General features: G+C 42.2%; 1 protein-coding gene across 1 annotated transcript in view; it reads right to left on the minus strand.

Moving 5' to 3' along the window:
* The window catches only part of LOC307152664 (uncharacterized protein), a 38,261-nt gene that overhangs the window by 16,075 nt on the left and 6,009 nt on the right, over positions 1 to 16,177 (minus strand). Inside the window, exons 13-31 of the mRNA XM_079861490.1 lie at positions 15,740 to 16,051; positions 15,437 to 15,655; positions 15,192 to 15,359; positions 14,693 to 14,959; positions 14,395 to 14,610; positions 10,914 to 11,120; positions 10,570 to 10,833; positions 10,270 to 10,485; positions 7,965 to 8,177; positions 7,621 to 7,884; positions 7,321 to 7,536; positions 4,987 to 5,199; positions 4,643 to 4,906; positions 4,335 to 4,550; positions 3,863 to 4,018; positions 1,948 to 2,214; positions 1,642 to 1,857; positions 1,192 to 1,344; positions 835 to 1,101 (exon numbers count right to left, since the gene is read on the minus strand). Coding sequence (XP_079717616.1) covers positions 835 to 1,101; positions 1,192 to 1,344; positions 1,642 to 1,857; positions 1,948 to 2,214; positions 3,863 to 4,018; positions 4,335 to 4,550; positions 4,643 to 4,906; positions 4,987 to 5,199; positions 7,321 to 7,536; positions 7,621 to 7,884; positions 7,965 to 8,177; positions 10,270 to 10,485; positions 10,570 to 10,833; positions 10,914 to 11,120; positions 14,395 to 14,610; positions 14,693 to 14,959; positions 15,192 to 15,359; positions 15,437 to 15,655; positions 15,740 to 16,051 — 4,314 coding nt within the window. The remainder of the gene's footprint in view (positions 1 to 834; positions 1,102 to 1,191; positions 1,345 to 1,641; positions 1,858 to 1,947; positions 2,215 to 3,862; positions 4,019 to 4,334; positions 4,551 to 4,642; positions 4,907 to 4,986; positions 5,200 to 7,320; positions 7,537 to 7,620; positions 7,885 to 7,964; positions 8,178 to 10,269; positions 10,486 to 10,569; positions 10,834 to 10,913; positions 11,121 to 14,394; positions 14,611 to 14,692; positions 14,960 to 15,191; positions 15,360 to 15,436; positions 15,656 to 15,739; positions 16,052 to 16,177) is intronic.

Genomic DNA, 16,177 nt, shown 5'->3' on the forward strand with positions numbered 1-16,177 from the left:
TAAGACTATATTCATTACAATAGGAAAAATTAATCAAACTTTAAGCTTTTTTCCACAAGGTGGTGCTGTCTTGATACTTTTTAAATACCTTCAGGACATGGTGGCAATGACACTTACAGAGATTTGTAACAATGCGCCAATGCATTAGTAAAATGTTAGTCTCAGCCTCAGACATCACGCCCATGGACTGTTGGCTGAACGTGATTCATAAGGTACACAAAATGTCTTTAGCCAATGAAAGCTGCGATGGAGTTCAAGGCCTTCTGCCGTCAAATCTGAAGGTGTGACTACGTGAGGCCAATACCCAAAATGGCTGATATGGGAACATTGTGTACCGTTCATCTTGCTGCACCAAATCTAAAAAGACCGTTCAGAAGTTAGAAGCAAAAATATACATTTTTCATGTCTCCTGAACACTAGGTGGCACTGCGCCAAAACTACAGGTAATCCTTGAGTCTCAACACACTAAGTTTGGTCTGAATACAATAAAGCGTTGCAGTTATAGCCTCGCATTCATTTTGGCATGCTCTTCATGGAATCAGTTCGTGCATTGTTCAATTTTCAGTCAAAAGGAGTTTGAAAAAAGAAAAAGGTTAAGGTCAATTTACTGTGGTTAAGGTTTATACTGTCCTCTGTGTGCCACATTTCACAACTTAACACAATACGGTTCTATGGACTGCCATAGACTTAAGGAAGAGGACGACGAGAAAGACTAAAAGACACAATGGCAATATAAAGACAAAATATATAGAAATAAATATATACATATACAAATAAATACATTGTCAAGTTATTTATGAAGTGTTGGTATAAAATAATCTTTGGTTTAACTACCTGTTTTACAATTAAAGTCGCAGTCCGCTTCATCCGATCCATCCTTACAGTCCCTCTCTCCATCACACACATGAGTGTACAGGACACACTCAAGTCCATCCTTACAGGGTTTAGAGCCCACACGACACTTTAATGACGCCGTTGTTGAGGTTTTAGCAGCCATGGTGGGACATCCCATCTCATCTGAACGGTCAATGCAGTGAGCGCGACCATCACACACCAAATCTCTCTCTACACACTTACTCCTGTCGGTACACATAAAATCACCTGGCAGAAAGAGATTGTTAAGTTATAAGACAGCAAGACCTTTATCTCAAGCAATACATATCAGTAAAACGAAGTAAATGTGTTCATTACTGCGATATGGGCAGTTGCGGAGGCACGGTCTCTCATCAGAGCCATCAGGACAGTCTTTTCTCCCATCACACAGATATCGCTGCAGGATGCATAGTGACGTCCCCTGACAAGCCACATAAGGGCTTTTGCACGGTGATGGTGGCGTCGGCATGGCTGCAACCATTGGCGATTGTTAAATGTTTTTTCTTTTTTTTTTTAATAAGACTAGAATTATATTTAAGATTTGTTCACACCCAAGTCAAAACTCTTTGACAATGTCTGATAGACCATTCCTACATAGTTAAGTAATGTGACCTGCTACATCAATTTGAGTCACTATGACTCAAACACATTGATTTTTATTTTTGCGTTTAATTTGTTGACACCAGTGGTGCAAAAATGACTCGCACTGTTCAGAGCCCATATGTAGAAGCAAATGTGTAATTTGTGATGTTTCTACAGCAGACTCACCACAGTCAGCTTCATCCGAGCCGTCCCAGCAGTTCCTCATACCATTACAGATGAACACCTCTGGGATACAGCGGGTGTTCCCATCACAGCGCATGCTGCAGCTCTTGGTGGGTTTCCAGCAGCCTGCTTCATCAGAGTTATCTGGACACTGAGGAGTCCCATCACACACTTGCCGGAAGTCAATACACTTCTTTCCTTGAATACACTGAAACATCCCTGCAAATGAATCGGCATACCAGAAAGAGATGTAAGCAAAGACAAAAAATAAACTAGGGTAGATATTGTGAAGTCGTGGTAACATCTCACCAGGATTGCACTGAAGTTCACAATGTTCTTCATCAGATCCATCTTTACAGTCCCTCTCTCCATCACACACATGACTGTACAGGACACACTCCTGTCCATCCTTACAGGGTTTAGAGCCCACACGACACTTGAAGGGTGCTGTCGTCGTAGTTTTAGCTGCTATGGTGGGACATCCCATCTCATCAGAACCATCAAGGCAGTGAGCGCGACCATCACACACCAAATCTCCCTCAATACACTTCCTTCTGTCCTTACAAAGGAAGTCATCTGTATGGATAACATGGAAAACAGCACAATGTAAGAGGAAGAAGAGGAAAAAAGGAGTAGGAAAAGGAGAACAAGAGGGGAGGAATATGGGAAGGATGCCAAAGATGAAGAGAAGGACGACGAGAACGAGGAGAACTAGGCAGAGGACGAGGAGGATGAGAAAAAGGAAGAGAATGAGGCAAAATTCAAAGAAAAAGGGCAAGAAGGAGAAAAACAAAGGATGAAACGAGGAAGCAGAAGAAGAGGAAAAAGTGAAGGAAGAGGAGAATGAGAAGGATAAGGAGGCAGAGGACAAGGAGAAGAACAAGGATGAGGAGAATGAGGCGGCAGAAGGGGAAACTAGGAAGCAAAAAGATGAGGAGAAAAAAAAAGTGAAGGAAGAGGAGGAGTATGAGAAGGATGCCAAAGACGAGAACGAGGAGAAAAAAAGGTTAAGAAATGAGGAGGAAAAATGTGGAGAACAAAAACAAGCAGGAGAACAAGGAGAAGGAAGTAATAGGAGATTGAGAAGGAGGCCTAAAATCAGCCTAAGGTTGTTTGCTGGTCTTCATGCAGGACCTGTTTGGTGTTTTAGAAGGGTTTGAGGTACTTATTCTAGGCATTATCAACTGGCCGGAAATTAGTACACCAAAATTGACTGCTGGCGGTATATCCTTTTCTTATTTAGCATCAAAACTTTGGAACAATCTTCCTAACATTGTCCGGGAAGCAGACACACTCTGTCAGTTCAAATCTAGACTAAAAACACATCTCTTTGGCCTAGCATACACACAACACATTATAGACTTCTATAATTCAATGTTAGGCTGCATAGATTAGGTCAGTCGGAACCGGGAACACTCCCCATAAATCCTGATGTACTTGTTACATCATAAGTATGGCATCTGTGCTAATATTAGTCTGTTTATCCCGAGGTTTACCGCAGCCCGCATCCAGATCTGATGGACATGCGCCTGGACATGACGACAACGCAGTCCTGAAGCGTCAACCAGTCCCTCCCGTTTACTGAAGTCAGCCGGATCCCGGCCGTATCCAGATCAGATGGTGGACCTGCACCTGGACCCATCCATGACGCATCCCTGAAGTGCCAGCCTCATCAGCCCTGTGAAGGCCTCATCGACATGACAGCCATCGGCACTGATCCTCAAACTCGTCTCCATACCGGCGTGATGACTCCGACCTCCAACCAGATGGAACTGGATACTATTCTGAATGTTCTGATCCAATCTGACTTCTGACCTGTAATGCTGGCTGGATCATAATCACACACGGTTCACTCGTTGGCCAGAGGAGAACTGGCCCCCTACTGAGCCTGGGCTTCTGTCACCTGATGGAGTTTTGGTTCCTTGCCACTGTTGCCTTGGCTTTTGGCTTGCTTAGTTGAGGACATTTAAAATTCAACAATATTATTGGTCTCCCTTACTTAAGGTGGACGATGACGCAATTTTCTTCTAGAAACAATCTTTGTTGTATTTTTTCATGTTTTCACTGTGCAGCTGCTTTGATACAATCTGCATTGTAAAAAGCGCTATATAAATAAAGGTGGCTTTACTTGTCAACAGATCCGGCTGGGAGACAACCTAAATCCATCAAACATCAAAACACCCAAGACTGGTTAAAACTTTCTTCAGCTGGGAGAACTTTTTACCTGGAGAAGCACACGCATCTATACAAGAAGCTTCATCAGATCCATCAGGACAGTCTCTTCTGCCGTCACACAGCTGCCCCTGAGACATGCACACTGATGTTCCCAGACATAGTACAGAGGGACTCTCACAGCTTGTCTGAGCTGGTCTGGATATAGCTGTCACAAAACACGGAGCAGGTTGAGTCTTATTCGGATAACATTTCATTCTTCCACCAGATTTAGAATAAGTCTGTGAACTATGACACTATTTGAAAAGTGGAGAAGACTGATATAGAGTGAAAGAAACAAGCAACTACTGATACACTTTTGATATTGGCATAAAGTTAGGTTCACTCTCACTGCAGGCAGTGCAAAATTTCTGCAGTACAAGACCATGCACATTAAAAACTCTTCCACAAGCGCTTGCAATTTTAATCCAGTTACTACATAATCCTAGACTGCTTACTACAGTTCAGGAGAACTGTTGGCTCACCACAGTTGGCTTCATCCGTGCCATCCAAACAGTCCCTAACCCCATTGCAGATGAAGATTTCAGCAATACAGCGAGTATCCCGGTCACAACGCATGCTGCAGCTCATTGAGGGTTTCTGGCATCCTGCTTCATCAGACTTATCCAGACACTGAGGAGTCCCATCACACACCTGATTCATTTCAATACACCTCCCTCCAGAGGTACACTGGAACTGCCCTGTGGTGGAGGAACAAGGGCATGATGGGGTCAGTCCTTGGATATGATGACCAAATTGTTGGGTTAAAGTTGAGTACTGAAATTTGTCCAACCAGATTGGCATTGACGACCACAGTCCTGTTCATCAGATCCATCCTTACAGTCCCTCTCTCCATCACACACATGAGTGTACAGGACACACTCACGTCCATCCTTACAGGGTTTAGAGCCCATACGACACTTTAATGGCCCTGAGGTTGAGGGTTTAGCAGCCATGTAACAAGCCACCTCATCAGAACCATCAAGGCAGTGAGCGCGACCATCACACACCAGATTCCCATCAATACACTTCCTTCTGTCCTTACACAGGAAGTCATCTGGCACAATATTACAGATGTCAGTGATTTACTTATTGTTTAAGAAAAAGATTTACATTGAAGATAAAGCAGAGATTTACCAGGTTTTGAACAAACGTGTACGCATGAAACTTCATCAGAACCATCCGGACAATCTATCTTCCCGTCACAGAACAGAGTCTGGGAAATGCACAGTGATGTTCCTGGACACATCATGGATGGACTTCTGCAGATCGGAGGCGGAGGTGCAAAACCTGAACCGCCTTTGTTCAGAGACACCAAATTTACTTCCCCTCTTTTCCCCTTAGTCTCAGCTGTGAACACATGGAGATCAGGCTTTCATCAATAATGGTTAAACAGAACAATAAGCACAGGTTACATGTCACATGCCAAGAGGTAAACTAATAATAAAAAGTCATTTACATAGAGGTCTTAAAAGTATATAGTAGCAAAAAAAAGCCAGAAAGTGTCAGGAATTATTTTCAACATTATAAACCAAGGCATTTGCAGGTTGATTTTGCTAGAAATAACACTGTGGTGCGAACCAAAAAAAAAAAGTTTGTATGAGTGGGCAGGCATAGCAAAATTGACAAACAGTTCCAACCCAAACTCACCATTGGTTGTCTAATCAATTAAAAAAAAAAAAAAAAAAAAGGGGGAATGTTTGGGAGTCATCTTTGAAAAAAATAACCTTGGGAAACATTTACAACTCGTTTTGGTGATGCTATTGATGCAGATTAGTTCACCCTTTAAGACCCCCTGTGGTGAAAATCAAGTTATTAATGTTGTTTATATGTCTGTGGTGTTTTTAATATGCTTTAAAGGGGACATATCAGTGCATCTACCAACCCAGAAAATGTGAAAAGTGACAACCCAAGTTACTGTTTTGGTGAGCCTTTCTCTGCATGCCTGTCAAAAAATAAGCCGATCAGATTTCACTCCCCTTCTGACGGAGGAAGGGAATCTTATTATAATATTACCACCCCTTAATCTGGACGTTTCCACCCATGGCACCGCCATTTGGTTTTTGCAGTAACCAGTTCTAATACAATGGCAAAAGTTCGAGGAAAGCATGCAAACTGTTCTGTCGTTGTTGCACAGGCGAGCACTGAACACTATTTGACCAAAAAAGACATCACAGCTGTCTTATAAAGACCTCAGGGAACCGTTTCAACTTGCATGTACAGTCATGTTTAACTTTTACAAAAGTCGATGAGATGATATTTATTTAGTTGTTGTCTGAGTTACATTGATTCCACTAACCATTCAGAAACGTCCAGGTGCGTCTAAAAGTTGCAACCTCTTCCTGAGTCTCTAAGGCTGCACTCGCTACTGGACACTTCTGAGATTTGGGATGGGATTTGCATGTTTTGTTATTCCCGTAGTATCCGAAGCTTGTGTAAAGGATCGGCCGTTGTCTGAACGGGGGCGGGGAGCAGCAGCTCATTTGCATTTAAAGGGACACAAAAACAGCGTATTTTTGCTCACACCCAAAAAAGGGGCAAATTTGACAAGCTATAATAAATGATCTGGGGGGTATTTTGAGCTGAAATTTCACAGACACATTCTAGGGACACCATAGATTTATATTATGATTTTGCACTTGGTTTGTCTTAAAGGTGACAGCAATGCTGTTGACTTGTGAAAAGGGGCATACTATTAGTATTTTCTCCTTAAAACTGCAATGAACCAAAGTCAGTCTCAAACACGGTTTGAAATTCCTGTTCTCTACGTCACAAATGCTGTCGTAACCAATCACATCAACGTGTCGACGGGCTTTAGCATATCATTAACTGCTGGGAAGCAGGGGAGTCTTAAGAGAAGCCAGGTTATAAAGGTATATTTTTGATATGAAAAATCAGGTACATTTTGCAATATAGTGGGTACATTTATTTATATGCATTTAACAATGTTATGATGACCTATATGCCTTTCTCTACTGACGTTCTGAGTATTTCAAAGCGTTTCTAAGGATGCTGATTTAGGCTAAAATGCATTACCATTCTGATACAACGATTTGTAGACGACCCAGTATAATTCACTCTTCCACTTCTTCTGAATCAGTTTCTGGTTCAAACATATGGCTGAATTAAACCAGTATTTCCACTGGCCATAGTAAACGTTGCACAATAGTAAGGTTGATTGAGTGAAACAGGTAGTCCGAGCTGGTGTAATGCAGGGTGGAGGCGGGGACTAATTTGCAGATTCATGGTTTCCACGTATATTAAATGAAGAAAGGGTGTAGAATTACAGTCAAGCTATTTTAAGGAAGAAATTTACAGAAAAAAAAAAAAGTTCAAATGTCATTTTGGTGATCAAAGATGAGTTCTAAGGGATAAGATTATTGACTATAGGGGGACTATCATATTCATGCCCACTCAGTGATTATTTAATGCATTGAACAAATGAAAGTCTCCATCTTTTGAAAAACTCACAGCAGTTGTCTTCATCAGTGGCATCTACACAGTCTTTCTCTCCATCACAGAGGAAGTTTTCTGGGATGCAGCGAGTCTTATTGTCACACTGGTGTTTGCAGTCGTGTGAGCGAGTGAAACAGTCCATTTCATCAGAGCGGTCCTGACACTGAGGTGTGCCGTCACACACCTGCTTTCTGTCGATACACATCCTCCCATGAGCGCACTGGAACTGATCTAGGAGGAAACGTTTGGTTTAAATGCCACTTACACATGTCTTGGCTACATAAAGCAGTTACGAATCAGCTTCATGTGTTTTACCTGCTTTACACTTATATTCACAGCCCCGTTCATCAGATCCATCCTTACAGTCCCTCTCTCCATCACACACATGAGTGTACAGGACACACTCACGTCCATCCTTACAGGGTTTAGAGCCCATACGACACTTTAATGGCCCTGAGATTGAGGGTTTAGCAGCCATGTAACAAGCCACCTCATCAGAACCATCAAGGCAGTGAGCGCGACCATCACACACCAGATTCCCATCAATACACTTCCTTCTGTCCTTACACAGGAAGTCATCTGGCACAATATTACAGATGTCAGTGATTTACTTATTGATTAAGAAAAAGATTTACATTGAAGATAAAGCAGAGATTTACCAGGTTTTGAACAAACGTGTACGCATGAAACTTCATCAGAACCATCCGGACAATCTATCTTCCCGTCACAGAACAGAGTCTGGGAAATGCACAGTGATGTTCCTGGACACATCATGGATGGACTTCTGCAGATCGGAGGCGGAGGTGCAAAACCAGAACCACCTTTGTTCAGAGACACCAAATTTACTTCCCCTCTTTTCCCCTTAGTCTCAGCTGTGAACACATGGAGATCAGGCATTCATCAATAATGGTTAAACAGAACAATAAGCACAGGTTACATTTCACATGCCAAGAGGTAAACTAATAATAAGAGGTCATTTACATACAGTAGAGGTCTTAAGTATATAGCAGCAAAAAAAGCCAGAAAGTGTCAGGAATTGCTATTTTCAAAATGATTATTGGGGTTCATGGGAAAAAAAAATTAAGATATTGCACCTTTAAAAGGCATGCATGTAATTGTTAGAATACTTTCACCTACTCCAGATTTGTATGGAACAGTAAACCAAGGCATTGGCAGGTTAATTTTGCTAGAAACACACAGTGGTGCGAACCAAAAACACCTGTTTATATGATTGGGCCAGCATAGCAAAATTGACTCAACCAATGGTGAGAGTTTGGGTTGGAACTGTTCGTCAACCAATAAAAAGTGGAATGTTTGTGAATCCTCTTAAAAAAAAAAATAACCTTGGGAAACCTTTGCAACTCATCTTGGTGATGCTATTGATGCAGATAATAGTTCACCTTTTAAGACCCCCTGTGATGAAAATCAAGTTGTTAATGTTGCTTATATGTCTATCCCTGCGTCTCAATGTCCATACTATCCATCCTCAACAGCATGTGAGAGAAAAAGTAGTGTCCCAAAGCATAGTATGTTGAAAAGAGTATGTCCCCAGATGTTCTACTATTTCCAATGGATTTTCGAAGTGGGGCTAATAAAGGCCTATATTGGCAATCAATTGCGTTTTGGAGGAGGGATTACAAACGAAAAAAAAAAAAAAAAAAAAAAGTACAAAAACAAACCATGGCGGATATGCGCAAACAAACAGAGAGGTTTAGATGAGGTTTTAGTGACTAATCAAAGTTTGACTGATACATTTTTTTTATTGAATGTTAGGGTTATATTTCAACTGCAATAATGTGGACTTTTATAAAGATCCGTTTGGCCATTAACTTTTAAATGCATCTTTATGCATTAATATGAGGGGAGTTCTCTGCATGAAAGACCCGCGACTGCTACTGCATTTCTCTCCGATACAGTAGGAAATGAAATGGAGGATTTTAACTGTGACAAGATGATTGACAGGCTAGTTTACTGTGACAGGACGTAACAGAGCAACTGTTAAAGATGCAATTGTATGACGTGATAGTACGTCCCAAAGCTTGTCTACTTTTTGCTACACTCAAAAGCATCTTTTTCTTCACAAAAAGAGTATATATTTTAGGGCGTAGTATAAGTAGGCGAATTGAGACGCAGTACGTGTTTTTAATTGCTTTAAAACAAACCAAGAGCAAATTCATAAGTCAGCACCATTGCTGAGTATTTTCTCCTTAAAAACTGCAGTGAACCAAAGTCAGTCTCAAACACGGTTTGAAATTGCTGTTGTTCTCAAGGCCACAAATGCTGTCGTAACCAATCACGTCAACGGGCTTTAGCATAGCATTAACTGCTGCGAAGCAGGGGAGTCTCAAGAGAAGCCAGGTTACACAGGTATATTTTTCTGGTGATATGAAAATTCAGGTAGATTTAACAATATAGCGGGTGAATTATTTATATGATGTGTATTACAATGTTATGATGAACTATATGCCTTTCTCCACTGACGTTTTGAGTATTTCAAAGCGTTTCTAAGGATGCTGATTTAGGCTAAAATGCATTACCATTCTGATACATCGATTTGTAGACGACCCAGTATAATTCACACTTCCACTTCTTCTGAATCAGTTTCTGGTTCAAACATATATGGCTGAATTAAACCAGTATTTCCACTGGCCATAGTGCAGTGTTTACTATAGTAAGGTTGATTGAGTGAAACAGGTAGTCCGAGCTGGTGTAATACAAGGTGGAGGTGGGGACTAATTTGCAGATTCATGGTTTCCACGTATATAAAATGAAGCAAGGAAGAAATTATTTTTCACAGAGAAAAAAAAAAAAGAAAAGAATTCAAATATGTCATTTTGGTGATCAAAGATGAGTTCTAAGGGATAAGATTATTGACTATAGGGGGACTTTATCATATTTATGACCACTCAGTGATTTTTTTAATGCATTGAACAAATGAAAGTCTCCATCTTTTGAAAAACTCACAGCAGTTGTCTTCATCAGTGGCGTCTACACAGTCTCTCTCTCCATCACAGAGGAAGTTTTCTGGGATGCATCGAGTTTTATTGTCACACTGGTGTTTGCAGTCGTGTGAGCGAGTGAAACAGTCCATTTCATCAGAGCGGTCCTGACACTGAGGTGTGCCGTCACACACCTGCTTTCTGTCGATACACATCCTCCCATGAGCGCACTGGAACTGATCTAGGAGGAAACGTTTGGTTTAAATGCCACTTACACATGTCTTGGCTACATAAAGCAGTTACGAATCAGCTTCATGCGTTTGACCTGCTTTACACTTATATTCACAGCCCCGTTCATCAGATCCATCCTTACAGTCCCTCTCTCCATCACACACATGAGTGTACAGGACACACTCACGTCCATCCTTACAGGGTTTAGAGCCCACACGACACTTTAATGGCCCAGAGGTTGAGGGTTTAGCAGCCATGTAACAAGCCACCTCATCAGAACCATCAAGGCAGTGAGCGCGACCATCACACACCAGATTCCCATCAATACACTTCCTTCTGTCCTTACACAGGAAGTCATCTGGCACAATATTACAGATGTCAGTGATTTACTTATTGTTTAAGAAAAAGATTTACATTGAAGATAAAGCAGAGATTTACCAGGTTTTGAACAAACGTGTACGCATGAAACTTCATCAGAACCATCCGGACAATCTATCTTCCCGTCACAGAACAGAGTCTGGGAAATGCACAGTGATGTTCCTGGACACATCATGGATGGACTTCTGCAGATCGGAGGCGGAGGTGCAAAACCTGAACCGCCTTTGTTCAGAGACACCAAATTTACTTCCCCTCTGTTAGTCTCAGCTGTGAACACATGGAGATCAGGCAATCATCAATAATGGTTAAACAGAACAATAAGCACAGGTTACATGTCACATGCCAAGAGGTAAACTAATAATAAAAGGTCATTTACATACAGTAGAGGTCTTAAAAGTATATAGTAGCAAAAAAAGCCAGAAAGTGTCAGGAATTATGATTTTCAAAATGATTATTGGAGTTCATGGGAAAAAATTAACAGGATATTGCACCTTTAAAAGGCATGCATGTAATTGTTAGAATACTTTCACCTACTCCAGATTTGTATGGAACAGTAAACCAAGGCATTGGCAGGCTGGTTTTGCTAGAAACACACAGTGGTGCGAACCAAAAACACCTGTTTATATGATTGGGCCGGCATAGCAAAATTGACTTAACCAATGGTGAGAGTTTGGGTTAGAACCGTTCGTCAACCAATAAAAAAAAGGACTGTTTGTGAATCCTCTTTAAAAAAAAAAAATTTTTTTAAATAAAATAAAATATTGGCAACTCGTTTTGGTGATGCTATTGATGGAGATAATGGTTCACCCTTTGGTGAAAATCAAGTTTTATGTTTATATGTCTGTGTGGTTTTTAAATGTGCTTTTAAAACAAACCATGTGCAAATTTATATGTCAACACCATTGCTGAGTATTTTCTCCTTAAAACTGCAGTGAACCAAAGTCAGACTCAAATCACGGTTTGAAATTGCCATTGTTCTCAACGCCACAAATGCGGTTGTAACCAATCCTGTCAACATGCCGATGGGCATTCTGATACATCGATTTGTAGACGACCCAGTATAAATTCACACTTCCACGTCTTCTGAATCAGTTTCTGGTTCAAACGCGCTATATTGCCAAAAGCTTTGGGACGCCTGCCTTTACATGAACTTTAATGACATCCCATTCTTAATCCGTAGGGTTTAATATAGAGTTGGCCCACCCTTTGCAGCTATAACAGCTTCAACTCTTCTGGGAAGGCTTTCCACAAGGTTTATAGAAATTTGACAATTCTAGAATAGTGCTGCACGATTAATCATATCGCAATCGCAATCGCGATGTCAAGCCTACACGATTATATGACGCAAAATGCTGCGATTTTATATTAAATAAACAAATTAGCGCTGTTAACGCAATTAACGCAGCATCTGTTAATTTTTGCCATCCTTTGGCTAGTGTTACATGATCCCGCTCTTATTCATGTAAATGCTTTTATTGTAGATCAATGCAGATCCCTGTGAATGTCCTGACTGTGACACACAGAAAGACTCGAGCTAATATCGTGCGTGCGCACAAAACATGCCAGAATACAGCTCTTTCGAGCTTGAACGAACAATAACGCACAATTATGTCAAAATGTATTTTTGTTGAGTATATTCATAACATAAGAGCAGTCTTATGATGAACGTGAAGAGTTGTGACTCGTGAGAGAATGAGGCGCGTGTGAGATCCGCGTCTCTGTCAGCAGCGGCTGGTCTTAAAGGGACAGTACACAGTAGCCACTAATTATATTTGTCTCTAAAGTTAATCAAAGAACAAAGGGAACAGATAAAAACACTCACTGCTCTTGACTAAAGAACATTTTTCTTTAGGCAGATTATCACTAATCTGTGTGTGCATTTATTTTCCTTGAACCAAGCAAGTTGACTCATGAAACCATTTGTTTATTATATCGCAATCTTGACCTCTATCACAATATGACATTTTCCCCAAATCGTGCAGCCCTATTCTAGAAGCACATTTGTGAGGTCAGGCACTGATGTTGGACGAGAAGGCCTGGCTCAAAGTCTCTGCTCTAATTCATCCCAAAGCTGTTCTATCGGGTTCCTCCACACTAAACTCGCTCATCCAGGTCTTTATGGACCTTGCTTTGTGCACTGGTGCGCAGTCATGATAGAACAGGAAGGGGCCATCTCCAAAATGTTCCCACAAAGTTGGGAGCATGAAATTGTCCAAAATGTCTTGGTATGCTGAAGCATTATAAGTTCCTTTCACTGGAACTAAGGGGCCAAGCCCAACCCCTGAAAAACAACCCCACACCATAATCCCCCCTCCACCAAACTTCACACTTGGCACAATGCAGTCAGGCAAGTACCGTTCTCCTGGCGACCGCCAGACCCAGACTCGTCCATCAGATTGCCAGACAGAGAAGTGTGATTGATCACTCCAGAGAACACGTCTCCACTGCTCTAGAGTCCAGTGATGGTGTGTTTTACACCGCTGCATCCCACGCTTTACACCGCTGCATCCCACGCTTTACACCGCTGCATCCCACGCTTTACACCGCTGCATCCCACGCTTTACACCGCTGCATCCCACGCTTTACACCGCTGCATCCCACGCTTTACACCGCTGCATCCCACGCTTTACACCGCTGCATCCCACGCTTTACACCGCTGCATCCCACGCTTTACACCGCTGCATCCCACGCTTTACACCGCTGCATCCCACGCTTTACACCGCTGCATCCCACGCTTTACACCGCTGCATCCCACGCTTTACACCGCTGCATCCCACGCTTTACACCGCTGCATCCCACGCTTTACACCGCTGCATCCCACGCTTTACACCGCTGCATCCCACGCTTTACACCGCTGCATCCCACGCTTTACACCGCTGCATCCCACGCTTTACACCGCTGCATCCCACGCTTTACACCGCTGCATCCCACGCTTTACACCGCTGCATCCCACGCTTTACATTGCACTTGGTGATGTAAGGCTTGGATGAAGCTGCTCGGCCATGGAAACCCATTCCACGAAGCTCTACGCACTGTTCCTGAGCTAATCTGAAGGCCACACGAAGGCCATTGCTTCCCAATGTTTGTAGAAGCGTCTGCATGCATAGGTGACAATTTATACAACTGTGGCCATGGAAGTGATGAATTCAAAGATTTGGAGGGGTGTCCCAATACTTTTGGCAATAGTGTACATGGCTGAATTAAACCAGTATTTCAACTGCCCATTGTGCAGCGTTTACTATAGTAAGGTTGATTGAGTGACAGCTAGTCTGGTGTAATGCAGGGTGGAGGCGGGGACTTATTAGCAAATTCATGAATTCCATGTATATTAAATGAAGAAAGGGTGTAGAATTACATTTAAACTACTTTAAGGAAGACATTTGTCTGATTTTTTTTTTCAAATATGTTAGTTTGGTGATCAAAGATGCGTTCTAAGGGATAAGATTATTGACTACGGGGGACTTTAAATAATCACTGAGTGGGCATAAATATGATAATGCATAGAACAAATGACAAAGTCTCCATCTTTTGAAAAACTCACAGCAGTCGTCTTCATCAGTGGCGTCTACACAGTCTCTCTCTCCATCACAGAGGAAGTTTTCTGGGATGCAGCGAGTCTTATTGTCACACTGGTGTTTGCAGTCGTGTGAGCGAGTGAAACAGTCCATTTCATCAGAGCGGTCCTGACACTGAGGTGTGCCGTCACACACCTGCTTTCTGTCGATACACATCCTCCCATGAGCGCACTGGAACTGATCTAGGAGGAAAGGTTTGGTTTAAATGCCACTTACACGTCTTGGCTACATAAAGCACTTACGAATCAGCTTCATGTGTTTTACCTGCTTTACACTTATATTCACAGCCCCGTTCATCAGATCCATCCTTACAGTCCCTCTCTCCATCACACACATGAGTGTACAGGACACACTCACTTCCATCCTCACAGGGTTTAGAGCCCACACGACACTTTAATGGCCCAGAGGTTGAGGTTTCAGCAGCCATGGTGGGACATCCCATCTCATCTGAACCATCAGTGCAGTGAGAGCGACCATCACACACCAGATCTCTCTCCACACACTTACTTCCATCATTACACAGGAAATCATCTGAAGGAACAAAGCATTTTTTCAATTTAAAATTTCCTGCAGTCTAATGACCTATGCACACCAAGTCAGAAACAAAACTAAAAATGCACAAAAAGTCTCTGTAGGAGCTCCGTAGAATGCATCATTCATTTTCTGTGCCTTTCTGCATTCAGATTTAGGCTTTGGGCACATCCCTAGTTAATAAATTACCTTTTTTTATTTTTGGGTGAACTATGCCTATCATAAAGCATACCTAGCTTTGCACACATGTCCAAACATGAGGCCTCATCAGACCCATCTGGACAGTCTTTCTTCCCATCACACCGCTGAGATCGACTGATACACACCGTTGAGCCTTGACACAAGACTAGAGGACTTTTGCAAGTCACCTCAGTAGGATGAACATCTTCAGTCATCTTATCTGAAGTGCATACAAAGCTACAAATAAGTAACTGTAGCATAATCACACAAAATGAAGCCCAGAAGAACATTACAAACCTTGTTGGACTTCCCTGAGGGCAACAGATAAGCTTACAACTCCATTCTCGACAGCCACCCCAGAGACACGAGCTCCGTCTTTACGGCTCCAAACGGTCAGGACGTTATTGAACAATGCCACCATGTAGGGTTCATAAGCAGCCACGATGGAGCCAGGAATGACCCAGTCTAAACCAGCTGTGTACTTCCTCATCTTCAATAGACTCATAACCTGCAAGTCTAAAGCAAACGTAACATTCAGCTGAAGTGCATGAAAGCCAGTGGGGTTCACACAAACGGTCAATTCAGAAAGAGGACACTCACAAGACTCCATGTTCCAAAGGAAGCCATTCGCTTTTCTGTCAAACACAATGCTGTCGACTCCACTGTCCTCAAAGCTGAAGACAGATTCTGCTCTTCCACCAATCAGACCCAGTTTCATTCTCATGATCTGAGCTCCCTCTAGCCAGTACAGCTTTCCTCTCTGCCAATCCACAAACAGGTCTAGGATTGCAGTTTTGGCTTGATAAAGCTGCCTGGAAATGCTTTGGTCAATGGTTGAAACACCAATGGAAAGTTCATCACATGTCAGCCAATACAGATTGCCGGTTCTCTGGTCAACTCTGACGACGCAAGCTAAGGGAAGAGACAAGTCCGGAATACTCATTATGAGCTGGAATAAGCAGTGGGAATAAATGTAGTGTAACCAATCTTTTTTTTTATTTTTATATTTTGCTTACACCTATACATGCAAGTGTACGC

This window comes from Squalius cephalus (assembly GCF_949319135.1).
Source record: "Squalius cephalus genome assembly, chromosome: 24".
Lineage (NCBI taxonomy): Eukaryota > Metazoa > Chordata > Actinopteri > Cypriniformes > Leuciscidae > Squalius > Squalius cephalus.